Below are 17,016 nucleotides of genomic sequence, written 5' to 3' on the forward strand. Positions count from 1 at the left end.
TGTATCCCTGGATCAACATCACAGAAACAGATTACTTGATCATTATCACTTATCTGTTTGCATGAGCGTACTGTGCGCAAACTGGCTGCCTCCATTAACAACAGTGACTGCACTTCAAAAGTACTTCATTGGCTGTAAAGTGCTTTGAATGTCCTGTTTTTATGAAAGGTGTTATATAAATGCAAGTTTTTCTTTAAACAGACAGACCCTCAGCACTGCTTTCAGTTGTCAGTTTAAGTCATGTTCTCATGCATATTTCTCCCCCTCCACCGCCACCCCCCAAAAAAAAATTACCTCAGAAATACATAGTATTGGAACCAATACAGCAGCAATAAAGTTGTCAATTTTAGCTGTAGGATAAAATAACCCATGAGGTGGAAAGCTATAGAGAGGAGTAACAGCCAGACGAATTGAGACTTGAAGAATAACAAGGTTTAATGTGAACCATTGTACTTGGGTAGCATGATTCAATTCTAGTGGTGAATTTATAGAATAATACAACACATTACAGAATGCCAAACATTTATTGCAGAGCAGAATAACTGTAAATAACGTTGAACCAACAATGCGGTAACAAGGATAACTGTCCTATATTTTTGCCATCTTCATCAAAACACTTCTCGCAAACTGACAGAATTTACTGTGACTAAGCAGATCATCTGCAACCCACATCATAACAATTTGACAAAACCAAAAACACATGAACTGCTTACAGAAAGTATAGCATTTTGATCATCAAAACTTAAAACGTGGACTTAATCTTTCCATGCTATGCACAATCACAAATTAGTGAATCTTGTATTTTCTTCCAGTGCCCAGCATGTAAGTAAATGCATATTTAAATTATGGATTTACTATCCCTGTCCTGCGGGAATTTCCTTTGATTGCATACAGAAGGACAGTAGGAATGCATCACCCAAAGATGAAGTCTTTATTTTTCCATTGCAGGGGAACTTTTTGGTTAATGTTTTTTTTTGTTTAAAGACACATATTCCCCCTATCTGTTGGACCCCACTGCTCAACGATGCAGGAGCATTTTGCCAGTGTATGAAAGATATCAGACAGCTATTAGTGGATCTTACATCTTCATATTTCACACAGCGTTTCGGTCTGCCTCTCTACCAGCCCAGCCCGTATCCACCCCTCTAAAAATAAAACTGGGGAAAACAGTTTTTCTGGGGAAGCAGTTTACCAGGGGATGTATTGTGACAACCTTTCTCTGTTCTATCAACAAGCCCACTCCTTCAGACAGAGACTCCAGTTTTCTACAGGGGAAGACGCAAGGACTCCAAAAACTGGGCACAACACTGTCCACTCCAGAGACTTGAGCCCATAATCCAGGCTGACACACCCAGCACTGTTGGAGGTGCGATCTTTTGGATTAGAGGTTAAAACCGAGGCCCTGTCTGCACGCTTAGGTGGACGTAAAAGATCCCATGGTCACTATTCCGAAGAAGAGTAGGGGAGTTCTCCTCAGTTTCCTGGTCAATCTTTACCGCTCAAACTAATATTACTTTAAAAAAAAAATTATCTGGTCATTCTGACATTGCTGTCTGTGGGATCTTGCCGAGCGCAGATTGGCTGCCGCGTTTCCTACATCATGACAGTGACTGCACTTTCAAAAAGTGCTTCATTGGCTGCAAAGCACTTTGGGGATGTCCTGAGGTCATGAAAGGTGCTATATAAATGCAAGTTTTTATGCATTTGCACCCAAACACATAGCTGGGTTCAAAATGTTCTCAACATATAACAGTTAAAGCTGCCGCAAATCCTTTTACAGACTGTATTTCACATGAATCCATTGTCAGCTTCATATTAACATGCTACCTTTATTTCAAAGTTCAGTATTGGAAACACCTTTAGAGTTGAGCCCTAACATTTAAGTTACAAGTTACATATATTCTGTGGATATTTTATTAGCACATGTTCTAAGAAAAAAATTATTTTACCTGACAAGTATCCTAAGTTAAAAATATTTTTCAATGACTCCTTTACTGAATACAGTTATAATAAAGATGTTGTCTGTTGAACAGCCATACACAGAAAAACTCTCTGGAAAATCAGCAATTATAGGATTAAACTAGCAAGAAACTGTTTAGTACATTGAGGGGAATGTTATTCAAGTGTAATATATACAGCGTACTAAATACTCCTTTATTTGCAAACTTTTCTTTCATATTTTGTAGCTTCCATAGCCAAAATATAAGTTAAATCATAATAATCTTTGCAACAATGTGCGATCATTGGGTTAAGTTCAAGCCGTAGACCCATTTGTCTTGGTTACACTCAATAACAGTCCCAGCTTTCTCATAAAAAGTACACTATATGTATCAAAATAAATAACATGGGTATAAATAACAGATAGAAATGGATTACTGAATTGTGTTAATTGTGTTAGTAAGCAGTGTCTCACTGCTCCTGGACTTTTCAGTCCAAATCTAACACCAACTCTCATTCCGCACAATCAGCTATCCATTATTTTGAATGTAGCTTTGAAAGGCTTGGAAATAACACCCACCCCCCCCCACCCCCACCCAAAAAGGGGCAATTGCAGCTTTTAAATGACCACTAGCTTTGTTTTTCTTTTTTTGGTTGCCTATTTTATTTAGTTTTTCATTTTTTTGTGTATGTTTTTATATTTCCTCCCTCAGTGTAATTATACTGGAATGTGTTTGAAAAAAATAATCAGCCAATTCTGAAAAACATGCTATTTACCAGATTGTTAAATTGGTTTCCCATGCCCAAACTGTTGATTTTTTCCAAAAAAAAAAGCATTGATTCCCATTTGCTTAAACATGCCATTAAAAGCCGCGTTGAAAACTTCCTCGTACTCCTCAAACAAATAAACACGGTGCTGGTACCTGCCAGGCATAGAACAAATGTACAGATAACTAGAAGTAGAGTTTTGCCCAGCTCCCACGACAACCAGTAAGATGTTTTAGTACATTATGAAGGCACAACACGTTAAATATTCTGTGAATATGAAAAACAGTGGTGCTGGACAGATTACAAACACTCATACCACTTTCACTGGGAGGTCAGCGACAAGAAGCAACAAAGAAACTCAAAAGGTATACAAACAAAGAGAGGGGAAGGGTAGGGTGAGGAAAAGCAACGGTGCAACACTGTCTTTTGCTACTGTTGGTGAAGGATATAGTTACATAAAAGTAGATCTCACTGATGATTTATCCTATTTACAAACACTTTGAATGACGGTTGAAGCGTCCACAAGGATCATTTTACTGCACAAGAGAGACAGCTGTATTGTCCATTTTGTGGCCGTGGTCAACATCACTCCTGTTTAGATTTTGTTTTTTTAAATAGATCAGCAGCAATCGATATCAAGTAAAAGAAGCATTTTTTTTCACCCACACTTTCTGCTTCGGTTGTCATCTCTCCTTTTCGTGGTGGCTTTGAGGAGACAAACGTGACAGAATTCCACCATTTGTTTTTTTTTCTTGACATGCAGTTCAGGTGGAGGGACAAACGCATGGTAGTCCGTTAATCAATCACAGTATTTAGCTTTTTTTTTTGCTTGTGAACGGACAGCACGTGGACTACAGAATTATCAAACCTTGTGGTTCTAAAACACAGATAACTTCAAGTACTTGCTGCAACACTGGTCTAAAGGCCTACCCGTAACACAGAAGTCTGACACACAGGATTAGCATATTCTACCACTATAGCCTGTAATTAGGCTTGCATGAGTTAACATTGGGCAAGGGAAAAGCACTCTTCATAGCTGATGTTCTTTAGGCGTCTCCAAGGATGCTGGTGTATGTTTGTATGACTTCAGACTAGCCAAAGGAATGTCCGTCATTTGACTTCCACTGGTATAATGAACCTCATTGCCACTAATAAGCTTCCTGTCATTGAAATGGTTTCTGTTACCATCTTCTTTCCAGGCCCTTGACAGTGCATGTCCGTTCACCAGCTTATCTTTCTTAATCCATTCTTTCTGAGATCCAAAGGTAGCGAGGGGGGACTTGAGCTGCTGATAGGAACCAAGACCAGGAGGCATCCAACAGTTGTCTGAGTGACCAAGTACCAAGCATTCTTGAGTACACATCTCTGTCGCTTCAGCTAGCCCTCTTGGACCAAGTGGAACATCACCTGAAAAAATGCATACAGAGAAAAAAAAACTATCAGTGCCATTGCATACAACACAAATGTTAGATTCCTAATTAGATCTGAGAAGGTAGTTCAGTCTGCGTTTGAATCCACCTCCGACTGACAGGATGAAAGGCTCCTCCTCCCTCTGCAGGTTATAAAGACTTTAATTAAAATGAATGTGAACAGTCTAGATCTAATCACTTAGAGTGGCCTCACATACAATTGATGAAAGTGCCAGACTCCCTGTTTGATGCAGATAAAGCATTCAAAAAAATCAAAAAGTCGTCCAATTTTTCAGGTCTTCACCTTACTGATGACAAAAATGTATTGAAAAAATTAGGAGGAATATTGCCATATAGTTGCATTTTATTTTTTAGTTAAATATATTCAATGAATACTGCAAAGGGCATTATCAGCATGGCAATTAATGGTTATTTGATGATTGCTTGTATATTTAAAAAAAAAAATCAGCTTAATAGAAGAAAACCAACTGTGTGCTGGCTTTAAACATAGCAATTCCTGCAATCGTAGAGTTGACAAGTTATTGCTAGATGGACTACTTTTTGAGATGTCAGGCACCTTACACATAGTCACTATTACTAACAGAAATATTGGACATCATCGACTGAATTTAGTTTTCATGCCATCGGGAGCAGCGGCAAGCAACAAAATGGTGGCCTGCATGCACGGGCCATGCGCGGCCATGCCGCCACGATCTTCAGCCCGGCGGCTCATTATAACATGCAGGGTGGCTGCCCCCCAAATCCCAAATCACGTGGTCGGGGCAGCCTCAGTGACGCCATCAACGGTGTCGCCTGCTTCTGTGCAGGCAGTGGTGTAAATTGTAAAAGATTGTCAGGCCTGTGTTGACAGATCAAAGTTGATCACTTCACCCCCCTCCGCCCCACCAAACTGCAACAAAAAATAAAGTTTGACCCACGCCCCCAACACCAGCCCCCACCCCAACTACAGCAGAAAAGCCCAGATTACCCCTTTTATAATCCCAACTGCAATAAGTGCAGAGTTCGACCCTTCACCCCTGTCCACTACACTGACCATGCAGAGTTGACCCCTACCCCTCCCCCACTTTACTACAAAGGCAGTTCTCCATCCTTCCTCACCTCGGTTGCGCCAGCATTCCTTGGACGGGAAAATGAAGGAGCAGGAATGCTGCTCATCGCTCGGAAGATCCGGAACTGCCAGTAGGGTTGCTCTGGCTTCCATTTAAATGTATTTAAATACCTGATTTGAATATTGAAATCCGGGTCCCTCCACAGAGCGGCAGATGTGCCACCATGGTACTTCCCCGCCACCGGGAAGATCGGGCCCGGCATTCCCGGCATCAGGTCCGTGGCGGGTTGCTGCCGCTCCAATCTTCTGCACCTCCCACCCCACCCCCGCCACGGAGCCTGTCGTTGGGGGCTGAACAAAATTCAGCCCCATTTTTGTGAATGACAAATGTGGAATCGTCTCAATCAGGTGTTCCGGCTACTACTGTTGGAAAAGTAGCAGAAATAGTTGTCGCAAAATGCTTGCTCCCTTGCTTTTTGTTTTGTGTTGGAACTGGGCTGCAGAGTGCAAGTCTTGAGGGGGCATTGAGAAAACAAGAGCAGCTCAGCAAGGCAGCATATGCACACTGAATTTCATTATAATGACCGAGATGCTGAACTAGCTTAACCACAATAGAATGCATTTTCTTTGAAAGGAAATGTCCGTATATGAATTAATGCCATAACGTTTGAGCCAATACTATTGAAGTAAACAGATAAAGTCCCCCCAAATTTATTTTTGTGAACTCAGAAATACTTGCAGCACTATCACCCTGAAGAAAATTCTACTGTGCTTTCCTTTAAAAGAAAATGCATCAAGGGACACCATTTATAAAGAGAATCTTTTACATGGCCCTTTAATACAATAGGAGTCAAACATAGCAAGAAAGATTTCCTACTTGCAGTTTTGGAAAGTAAGTGCATATTTGCCCTGCTGGGAATACAAGACTTGAATTGGTACCAATCTAGAAAATTTATGTTCACTCTGCAGTGGTAGTGCTCAGAATCAACTACTGCGAGACCAGGGGGTGGAGAGAAACATGTCGCTAAATCTGTGTGTGGGATGGAGATCCAGGGATTTCCCTAATTTTCTCGCATTGCAAAGATGGCAGAGACAAGTTCAGGTAGAGAGTAATCTTATTCCCTTGATCTTACCAGCTACATAATGAAATACAAGAACACAAGAAATAGCAGCAGAAGTAAACCATATGGCCTATCGAGCCTGCTCCGCTATTCAATACAATCATGGCTGATCCAATCCCCTTGCAATAAATCTGCCCGGGGTCCACAGATGCCCACCATCACACAGAGTCAAAAGATTGTGGGTTCAAGTCCTACTCCAGAGACTTGAGCACAAAATCTAGGCTGGCTCTCCAGTACAGTACTGAGGGAGTACTTCAGTGTTGGAGGTGCCGACTTTCAGATCAAGAGTTAAACCAAAGCACATCTGCCCTCTCAGGTAGTCAAAAATGATCCCATGGCCTGATTTTGACAAAGAGCATGGGAGTTTTCCTTGGTGTCCTAGCCAATATTCATCCCTCCGTCAACATCACAAAAAAAAACAAATTATCTGGTCATTTTCACTTTGCTGTTTGTGGGAGCTTGCTGTGTACAAATTGGCTGCCACCTTTTAAGCATCATAACAAGGAACACAATTCAAAAAGTATTTCAATGGCTGGAAAGTACTTTGGAATGTCCTGAGGGCATGAAAAGTGCTACAGAAATGCATTTTTCTTTTTATATAGGACAGAAAGGTACAGCTTAGAAATGACCCGATACTATTCTCCCTGGCTTGTAAAGAAGTACATGAATGATTAAGAGAGAACAAATGTGTTTGCTTCTATGGAAGACAATTGTTTATAAGTCACTTGCATAAGACAAATGAGACTGTAAGGTTGGTTAGCTCAGATTACAGATTTGGAGACAGATGATCTTAGATTTGAATCGTGGTGCACTTAGAGCTGAATTTTACTGGCCCATTGGGGTCTGGCTAGGAGACGGGAGTGCTGGCACTATGGCGGGAGAAGGTGTCGCAAGCAGAACCCAATGTCTTCCCGTCACCATGGCATATTGTCAGCTGTGGGAAGCTCAGCAGTGTTCCCACGGACACCACCACCTGCAAGTTCCCCTCCAAGCCAAACACCACCCTAACTTGGAACTATATCACCATTCCTTCACTGTTGCTGGATCAAAATCCTGGAATTCCCTTCCTAACTGCACTGTGGGTGAACCTACCCTGCATAGACTGCAGTGGATCAAGAAGGCAGCTCACCATTATCTTATCAAGGACAATTAGGGTTGAACAATAAATGCTAGCCTAGCCAGTGAATCCCACATCCCATGAACAAATGAAAATAAAGTAGCCAATTAATGGCCACTTCCCTCCCCGTGGGAGGTCTCACTGTCACATGGAGAGACCTCCAGGTATACCCAGTAGGTTCCATGGGTGGGTGAGCCCTCCTTTATGGGCACTCCATGGCCTACGGAGGGAGCTTCCCCACCACCACCCCCACAGCAACAGCCACCCTTGCAGCAACAGGGCGCCGGTGCACTGCACCCCCCCATCCCACCCTGAACGCCTGGGCCTGCCTGCCTGGTCCCGGCTCCCACATAAAAAAACACTTCTCTTTGAAGGAGCTCACCATTGAGGCACCCTCTCCCTGGTGATTCAGCCTCAGCTGTGGCCTGCACTAGCCGTGGCTCCGCCATTATCAATTGGACAGCAACCTGTTAATTGGCCATCAAATGGTAAAATGCCACCCAGGGGTCCTGCTGCCCACCAAGCGGGGTTGGCTCCCGCTTTCGGCCTCGGTAGTAGGACTTCGTGCACAGAAAACTTCAGCCCTCAGTCCTTTATTCTCTTGAAGAAGTTTTTCATAGAATTTCTCCATACAGATACAGGCCATTTAGCCCAACAGATCTATGTCAGCATTTATGCTCCACACGAACCTCCTCCTAACCGGCTTCATCTACCCCTGTCAGCATATCCTTCTATCCCTTTCTCCCTCATGTGTTTATCTGGCTTCCCCTTAAATGCACCTATGATATTCACCTTAAATAGTCCATGTGGTATCGAGTTCCACATTCTCACCACTCTGAGGAAATAAATTTCTCCTGAATTTCCAACTGGATTTATTAGTGACTATCTTATATTTATGAACCCTAGTTTTGAACCCCTATGCAGGTGGAAACATCTTCGCATCTACCCTATCAATCCCTAATAAATGGAAACTATGGGGCAGATTGTCTTCTTTTCACTTGTGTGCCTGGACAGGTTGGGGTAGATCCCATTCCCATAACAAAGCCTGTCCATTTTCCACGCATTATTTTCAATTATTTATGTCTAAGCACAAAAATATGCCCTGCATTTGTGGCATGGGCAGTAAATTGAGTAGTGTGGGAATTGCGCACATTTTGTTACACTACTGCAGTATGTCCTGGTTGTTTGCTAATAAAAGAGGTAACTTCCATTTCTATAGCGCATTTCACCAGCTCAGAACATCCCACAGCACTTTACAGCCAATGAAATACTTCTGAAATGTAGCCACTGCTGTAATGTAAGAAACACAAGTCAATTTGCACACAGCAAGCTCCCACAAACAGCAATGAGGCATTGACCAGATCATCTGTTTGAGTGATGTTGATTGAGAGATAAATATTGGCCAAAAGAGCAGAGAAAACTCACCTGCTTATCTTCAAAATAGTGCCATGTAATGTTTTACATCCACCTGAGAAGCCAGACAGGGTTTCAGTTACAAAAAGGGATCAATGCCCGCCTAGTACGAAACTCATGTATTGGAGATTGGCCTCCAGGAATTATCAATCTCTGTCTCTTTCTCCCCACCCTGTTTGAAATTGAAGAATCAATAGTAGCCTATTTTCTGTTAATGAAATGGCAGATGCCTATGTAATCCTATTACAGGAAAAAAATGTGATGATGTATCGGAGAACATGATTTATCAAAAGTCTTTTAGAGCGCATCCTAGTGCATTTCAATGACTTTATGTGTGGTTATGTGTTATTTGGATCAAAATATTAAAAACACCACACTGCCAAGGTTACCCAACTCCCCAACTTAAGTCCAGCAGAGCATGATGGCGAAGTCTATGGAAGACATTCCACTGTCCCACCACTCTGGGATGTTCTGCCAGAAGTGACAGGAGATGTATGATCCATCTACTTAACTATGGGGTTGGGCATGCAAACGTTAAGAATACATCATCATGTAAACATATACATTTGTGTCCGAGCAAGAAACTCCTGCCTTGACCAAAATGTGCTGGGATTATGCCAATATGTAAAATCCTTGTGTGTGTTTGGCAGGTGTGTGAATTGCGATCTATGTCCCTGGACGACTGATGAAGCTTGCGGAACAATAATACAAGTTATTTGGCAGCCCTGATGAATATGTTGTGCTTAATTGTCGTGAAGGCTGATCAATTCAGTTTATCATCAAACAAATCATTTGTGCATTTCTTTATTTGTGTCATGAGCTCAAAAGGAATGCTATCCTTTGGGGGAAGGAAAAGTAGGGAGGATTTGGCTTTTTATTACGTTATTGCCAATGATTTTAGTAGATAAATGCTTACTGGATCTAAGCACCATTCTTTTGCTATTTGAGTGGGGGCATTTAACAATCATAGAGGAAACCATTCAGCCCATCACCCTTTGAAAGAGCTATCCTATTAGTATCACTCCACTGCTCTTTCCCCATAGTCCTGCAACCTTTTTCTTTTCAAATAGACCCATTTCAAGTAAACATGTTTACCAACCCCACCCAAAGTTAAAATAGAAAACAGAGGAATATCATAGGAAGGCATCAACCCATGCATTCGCTGATATTGACAGCAATAATTTCACGCCTTATAGACTCAATTGACACTGATGTCACTGGGTATGTTCAACAGTTTAGATGGCACTGCTTCAACTGCTGTTTAGAAAGCACTGTTTAAACCTTGAACTGTGCTGCGTGACTCCAGCTGCTGCACCGGCAGCGAAATTGTCCACAACTCTTGAAATCCATCTCTGAAGGGAGCCTCCTGATTTCACGCTTGATGCAGGACGAAAGCTGCTCCAGGGCAGCAGGATCATCAGCATATATACATGCTCCTTCAGGTTTAACTCAAGAGGAAGAAATCAAGGGGATCAAGGTTTGCTGGATGAAGAAGCCAGCTATGCTCCAGGGAAGTTTCCTTGAAGCCACCTGAGCACATCATGGATCAGGAATCATTCACTTACACAAAACTTCAATTTATGGGGGAGGGGGTGGAGAGACAAGAGGTGGAGGGAACAGAACTATTCTTGCTGATTACACTTCTTTGAAAAAAATTGCATAATAAAGAAGGAATTTCACAACTACATTTTGCAATATTTGAAGGAGATGGGAGTATAAGCATTTGACACTCCTGGAGTCCAAATTATGAACTTCCCTTAAGGAGAAAGAACCAAACCCTGTATTTTTGATAGACTTAGATAATTTTCTCTCCTGTAATATGTTGTCCCACATCACATACACCATATACCCCTACTTATTACAGCAAGAGCACAAGTCATTCCTTTGTCTCCACTAACTCTGAAACTCTTCAGCAGCTGCTGTCAATTGCATTGAGATGCTACTCTCCCTGTAGCAAACCAGAAAATTAATCTTTAGCTATCCCCTGACAGCGCAGCTAAGAACAGGAACTCACTATGGGAAATCATGGGTTAAAATCTACATCCCAGTGGCACTTTGCACAGCCACTCCAAGGAGCTACAGGACAGAGCTACATTCTGAGCTGACATCTTTTTTGTATGAACATGCTACCTGCACTATTTCTATCTTTCACTATGTGATATACTTGAACTTTCCATGAAGTTGTGGAGAGTACAACTTAGACTTGATTAGAATTCTCTCACCCTTGAGCTATCAACATTTGACAAATCCTAGGCATGTGGCTTGAACCTGAGATGTAGACTTCTGCCATGGTTAAAAAAAAACTAGCTATCTCTATCACTTGGGTCACATGGAGTAACCAAGTGACATATTATTTTTCACTCTTTTAACTCTACTTTTCTTCTGTTATTTGTTTTGCATTCTCCTTTTACTGTTAGACTAACTGGATTGCTGAATATATTCACCTGCTTCTATGTAAAGTAAAATAGAAGACTGCTGTGGAGGATAATCGGTTCTAACATTTAAAGTGCTAGTGAAGGCCCTCTGCTACAACTTTGGATTGAGTTGGCATCCTTCCATCTACGAAAGGTGACGGACATGCAGCAAACAATCCATTTAGGTGGGGTGTCTTCTCTTGGTACAGCTTTGTTGATGGCTGTGAAGGCCAATCCTTGAGAGGCAGGTTCTGCCACAAGTGCTGCACGTGAAGTTGCCAAGTGATGCTGTGAGTTGTTGTTTTTGACGTTGTCCCATTGCCAAGCTGCTGTCGCAGCTGGTCGTCATGGTAGTGCACACCAGTCCACAGGATGTGCCACCATTTCCCAAGTGCGATAGTCGACATTTAGGGCCTTCATGTACACTTGCAAGCATCTTTGAACCGGAGCTTTGGTTGCCCCACTGGTCATCCAGCCCCGGCTACCTCACCATACAGAAGGTTCTAGAGTATGCAACTGTCTTCCATCCTGTGGGAGCTTGGGAGCTCTGCCTTTGACAGGACTGCCACATTTGTGATTTTGTCTTGCCAGGATATATCTATAATGCACAGTATTGATCTTCTTTTCCTGGTAGCTTTAAGTTACACATGTTTCATAGCCATACAGCAACGTGCTGAGAACACAAGCCTTATAAACGATCAGTTTGGTCCTAAGGGTCAGCTTGGTGTTATCCCATGTGCGTTTCGCAAGTCAGCCAAAGGTGGTAGCTATGCATTCCCTATGCATGTATTGAGCTCTGCATCAAGGGACAGATTGTCTGTCAATGTGGACCCATGATAGCAGAATTTGCTAACCACTTCCTGTGGGGTGTTGTTTAGTGTAATCAGGGGCGGAGATGCAACACCTTGTCCCATGACCATGTTTTCTTGATGCTTATAATCAAGGAGAACAAGTTACAGGCACAGGAGAGACAGTCCATGAGTCTTGGTAGCTGAGTTTCTGTGTGAGCGACTAGTGCAGCATCATCAGTGTAGAGGATTTCTCTGATCAGGACGTGATTTGTTTTTGTCTTCGATTTCGGCCTTGATAGATTGTAGAGCTTGCTGTTTGACCTAGTGTGCAAGTAGGCTCCTTCCATATCTGCAGGGAAGTTGAAGGTCAGGAGCATGGAGAAAAAGATGCCAAACAGAGTGGGGGCTAGGACACAATCCTGTTTCACTCCATTCTTCACTCTGAAACTGTCGGAAGTGGAGCCATCAAACTGTACAGTGCAGTGTATATTGTCATGGAAGGAGCAGAAGAGACTGAGGAGCTTCAGTGGACAGCCAATTTTTGCCAAAATCTTGTACAGCCCTGCTCGAATGCCTCGGTGAGATCTACAAAAGTAAGGTAAAGGGGTACTACTCCGTCCTACTCAGGCCCCCTGTTCCATCTCTTTTTCCGGTACATTGATGACTGTATCGGTGCTGTTTCCTGCTCCCGCCCTGAACTGGAAAACTTTATCAACTTTGCTTCCAATTTCCATCCCTCTCTCACTTTTACATGGTCCATCTCTGACACTTTCCTTCCTCGACTTCTCTGTCTCCATCTCTGGGGATAGGTTGTCTACTAATATCCATTAGAAGCCCACCGACTCCCACAGCTACCTGGACTACACTTCTTCACACCCTACCTCCTGTAAGGACTCCATTCCATTCTCCCAGTTTCTCCGTCTCCGACGCATCTGCTCTGATGATGCCACCTTCCATGACGGTGCTTCTGATATGACCTCCTTTTCCCTCAACCGAGGATTCCCCCCCACTGTTGTTGACAGGGCCCTCAACCGTGTCCGGCCCATTTCCCGCGCCTCTACCCTCACCACTTCCACTCCCTCCCAGAACCGTGACAGGGTTCCCCTTGTCCTCACTTTCCACGCCACCAGCCTCCATATCCAAAGGATCATCCTCCGCCATTTCCGCCACCTCCAGCGTGATGCCACTACCAAACGCATCTTCCACTCCCTTCCCCTGTCAGCATTCCGAAGGGATTGTTCCCTCCGCGACACTCTGGTCCACTCCTCCATTACCCCCACCACCTCGTCCCCGTCCCAGGGCACCTACCCCTGCAATCGCAGGAGGTGCAATACCTGCCCATCTACCTCCTCTCTCCTCACTATCCCAGGCCCCAAACACTCCTTTCAGATGAAGCAGCGATTTACTTGTACTTCTTTCAATGTAGTATACTGTATTCGCAGCTCAAAACGTGGTCTCCTCTACATTGGGGAGACCAAACGCAGACTGGGTGACCGCTTTGCAGAACACCTCCGCTCAGTCCGCAAGCAGGACCCTGAGCTTCCAGTTGCTTGCCATTTCAACACTCCCCCCTGCTCTCATGCTGACATCTCTGTCCTGGGATTGCTGCAATGTTCCAGTGAACATCAACGCAAGCTCGAGGAACAGCATCTCATTTCCGATTAGGCACACTACAGCCTGCCGGACTGAACATTGAGTTCAATAATTTCAGAGCATGACGGGCCCCCCATTTTACTTTTATTTTTAGTTATTTTTTCTTTTTTACATTTTCTTTTCTTTATTTCACTTCATTGTAGTTTGTTCAGTTTGCTTACCCACTGTTTTTTTTCATGTTTGTACTTGCTGCTGCTCAATCTTCAGTTCATTAACACCCTATCTGTACTAATGCTTTGTCTTTCAACACACCATTAACATATTGTTTGCCTTTGCTCCATGACCTCTTGGTAAGCTATGTGGCCTTGTCCAATCTAGACCTTCTCCTTTGTTATCTGTTGCCCCACCCCTGGCTCACTTGCTTATAACCTTTGACATTTCTAATATTTACTAGTTCCGAAGAAGGGTCACTGACCCGAAATGTTAACTCTGCTTCTCTTTCCACAGATGCTGCCAGACCTGCTGAGTGGTTCCAGCATTTCTTGTTTTTATTTCAGATTTTCAGCATCCGCAGTATTTTGCTTTTATAAAGGTGTATACTCTGTTCCCTACATTTCTCTTGTAGCTGGCATATGGAAAAGATCATATCCACAGTAGATCCGCTGACACGGAAATCGCACTGCACTTCCGGGTACACTCGGTCTGCAAGTAAATGGAGTCTTTTAAGTCTGACCCTAGCAAAGGCCTTCCCCGTGATGCCAAGGAGTGAGATGCCCCGTAGTTGTTGCAGTCTCCTCCGTCGCCCTTGTTTTTGTACGGTGTGATGATTTTGGCGTCACGCATCTCCTGTAGAACAGAGCCTACTTAGCCTAAAGCAGGTGAAGCCAATAGGAAAAAGAGGCACAGTTATGTTAAATCAGATCTCCACCTGTGCCCTATGGAATCCACTGACAACATTTCATGAACGGTGTCCAATGTGATAAATGTTGTTTAGATCTTGTGAGAGGGAATCTGAATTTTGTATAAGGAAGAATTTCAGATCTGACTGAATGATTGTGTTGCAATTTTCTTTGAACACTCTATGTTTATGTGGAAGCTGGAAATGGATTTCCTGATGCATACGAGGGAGCAGTGTATTCACTAGTGATGATTTGAAAAGCAATCTTGGGACAACATTTTAGTACACAGGACTGCTGTAGTATTTCTGAAAGCACGTGTTACTAGAGAATTTGGTAGAAAGCATCCAGATCTTGAAAGCTGACACAGTATCTGCTGACTACATCTGCAAATGTCAATAAAATATTACATTTTTATCACATCAGGTATTTCAATTAACCCAATTGCCTCTGAGTCAGAATGTTGTGGGTTTAAGCCTCAGTCAGGACTAAGCTAATGCTTAAATGCATTACTGGAAGAGTGATGCCTTGTCAGAAGTGTTGGCTTTCTGATGAGATATTAAACAAGTCCCTGTCTGCCTGTTCAGGTGGATGTGAGAGATTCCATGGCACATTTTTGACAAAGAGCCCAGAATTCTCCAAGTGTCCTGGCTAACTCCACGAGAACAGATTAACTGGTCACTCTTCTCTTTGCTGTTTATGGGACCTTGCTGTGCACAAATTGGCTGTGGCACTTGCTTACAAAACACTGACGACACTTCAAAAGTGTTACATTGGGTGTGAAGTACTTTGGAGTGTCTTCAGGATATGAAAGGTAATATATAAATGTAAGGTCATACCATATCTTTGTACGAACTCAAGTTTTTTTTTTAAACTTCTTGTCTGTTTGCCAGCTGTAACTTATATATTCTTCCATAATCTTTTCAATTGTTGAGTTGTATAAAAATTGGCATGCCTTGAATTAAATAACTGCTTAGGTTACAATTCATACTACATTACAATGATATGCACTGAGAGCCTTATCAATTCTTGACATTTGAGTGAGATCACATTTTTTTAATTCCTTCATGGGATGTGCGGGTCACTGGCAAGACCAGCATTTGTTGCCCATCCCTAATTGCCCTTGATAACTGAATGGCTTTCTAGGCCATTCCAGAGGGCAGTTAAGAGTCATTGCTGTGAGTCTGTAGTTACATGTAGCCAAGACCAGGTAAGGATGGCAGATTTCTTTCCCTAATGGACATTAGTGAACCAGATGGGTCTTTACAGCAGTCAATAGTTTCATGACACCATTACTGAGACTAGAGGCTGGATGTTGTGCTGGAGGAGGGGCTCCCAGAACCGGGCTGGAAAGATGAGGGGAATCCCCACATTTGCGTGCTCCCCCCACCCTGGATTGATCCTCCGGTCTTTTTAAATCAAAGTTTCAGGAGTCGAGTCCCTGCCCCTTTAAAGATGGGGATCCTGCCTCCAAGAGCTGCCACCCAATCAGAGGGCTGCAAAGGTAGGTGAGGCAAGGTTGCTGGGGCCAATCTGGAAGGCCCCAGTGAGGAAGGGTGGGGGGGGGGGGCCTGATCGTGCAGCCTGGGGGACGGGTGTCACCGGGGGGGGGGCGTAAAGTTGTTCCCAGTGGGTTCCTCCATAAAATGCTCACAGATGAGGAACACCCCCTCCAAGTCCACAAGGAGGTCGACTCATGCTACAAGGCAACCTCCCCATGTGACGGAGGCTCCCCAGTGGCAGCAGGAAGAGGTCCTTAACTGCCTGTTAATAGACCATTTAAGGGCCTCAATTTGCCTCCGGGCGGGAAAGCCGTCGTTGGTCTATCCCACCCGCTTGGAGATCACTTGGCGAGAGGGAGGTAACGGGCCCTCCCCCACCTCGACACCCATCACAATACTTCGTGCCCCTCTCCCCCCGCCTCAGGGGGCCACACAAAATCCTGGCCTAGCTTTGAATTCCAAATTTGTACTAATTAATTGGATTTTATTTATTAATTCATCTCTACATGAATGTTGTACACCACATCAACAGCATTGCCCTCGTCAACCCTCTCTACTACCTCCTCAAAAAACTCCAGCAAGTTAGTTAAACATGATTTTCCTTTAAGAAATCCATGCTGGCTTTCCTTAATTAACCTGCATTTGTTCATGTGACAAGTAATTTTGTCCCGAATTATTTTTTCTAGAAGTTTCCGGACCACCGAATTTAAACTGACTGGTCTGTAGTTGCTGGGCTTATCTTTACACCCTTTTTTGAACAAGGGTATAACGTTTGCAGTTCTCCAGTCCTCTGGCACCACCCCAGAGTTGAAGGAAAAGTGAAAAATTATGTCCAGTGCCTCTGCAATTTCCACCCTCACTTCCCTCAGTATCCTTGGATGCATCTCATCTGGTCCTGGTGCTTTATCCACTTGCATTACAGAGTAGGGAATAGTTAGTAATTAGGTGAGGTCTGTTCCCCTAACCAATGATTCCCCTATCAGAA

The 17,016-nt window shown here is 43.4% G+C and overlaps 1 protein-coding gene across 2 annotated transcripts in view; it reads right to left on the reverse strand.

The window, feature by feature from the left end:
- Nucleotides 1-2,547: 2,547 nt before the first annotated feature.
- LOC137371529 (protocadherin-9) overlaps nucleotides 2,548-17,016 on the reverse strand; it is a 727,312-nt gene continuing 712,843 nt past the window's right edge. For both annotated transcript variants that reach the window (XM_068034277.1, XM_068034276.1), the window contains exon 3: nucleotides 2,548-4,113. In XM_068034277.1, the coding sequence (XP_067890378.1) occupies nucleotides 3,737-4,113 (377 nt within the window). In that variant the 3' untranslated portion in view covers nucleotides 2,548-3,736. The remainder of the gene's footprint in view (nucleotides 4,114-17,016) is intronic.

The sequence above is a fragment of the Heterodontus francisci genome, chromosome 6 (genome assembly GCF_036365525.1).
Source record: "Heterodontus francisci isolate sHetFra1 chromosome 6, sHetFra1.hap1, whole genome shotgun sequence".
In the NCBI taxonomy this organism is placed as follows: Eukaryota; Metazoa; Chordata; class Chondrichthyes; order Heterodontiformes; family Heterodontidae; genus Heterodontus; species Heterodontus francisci.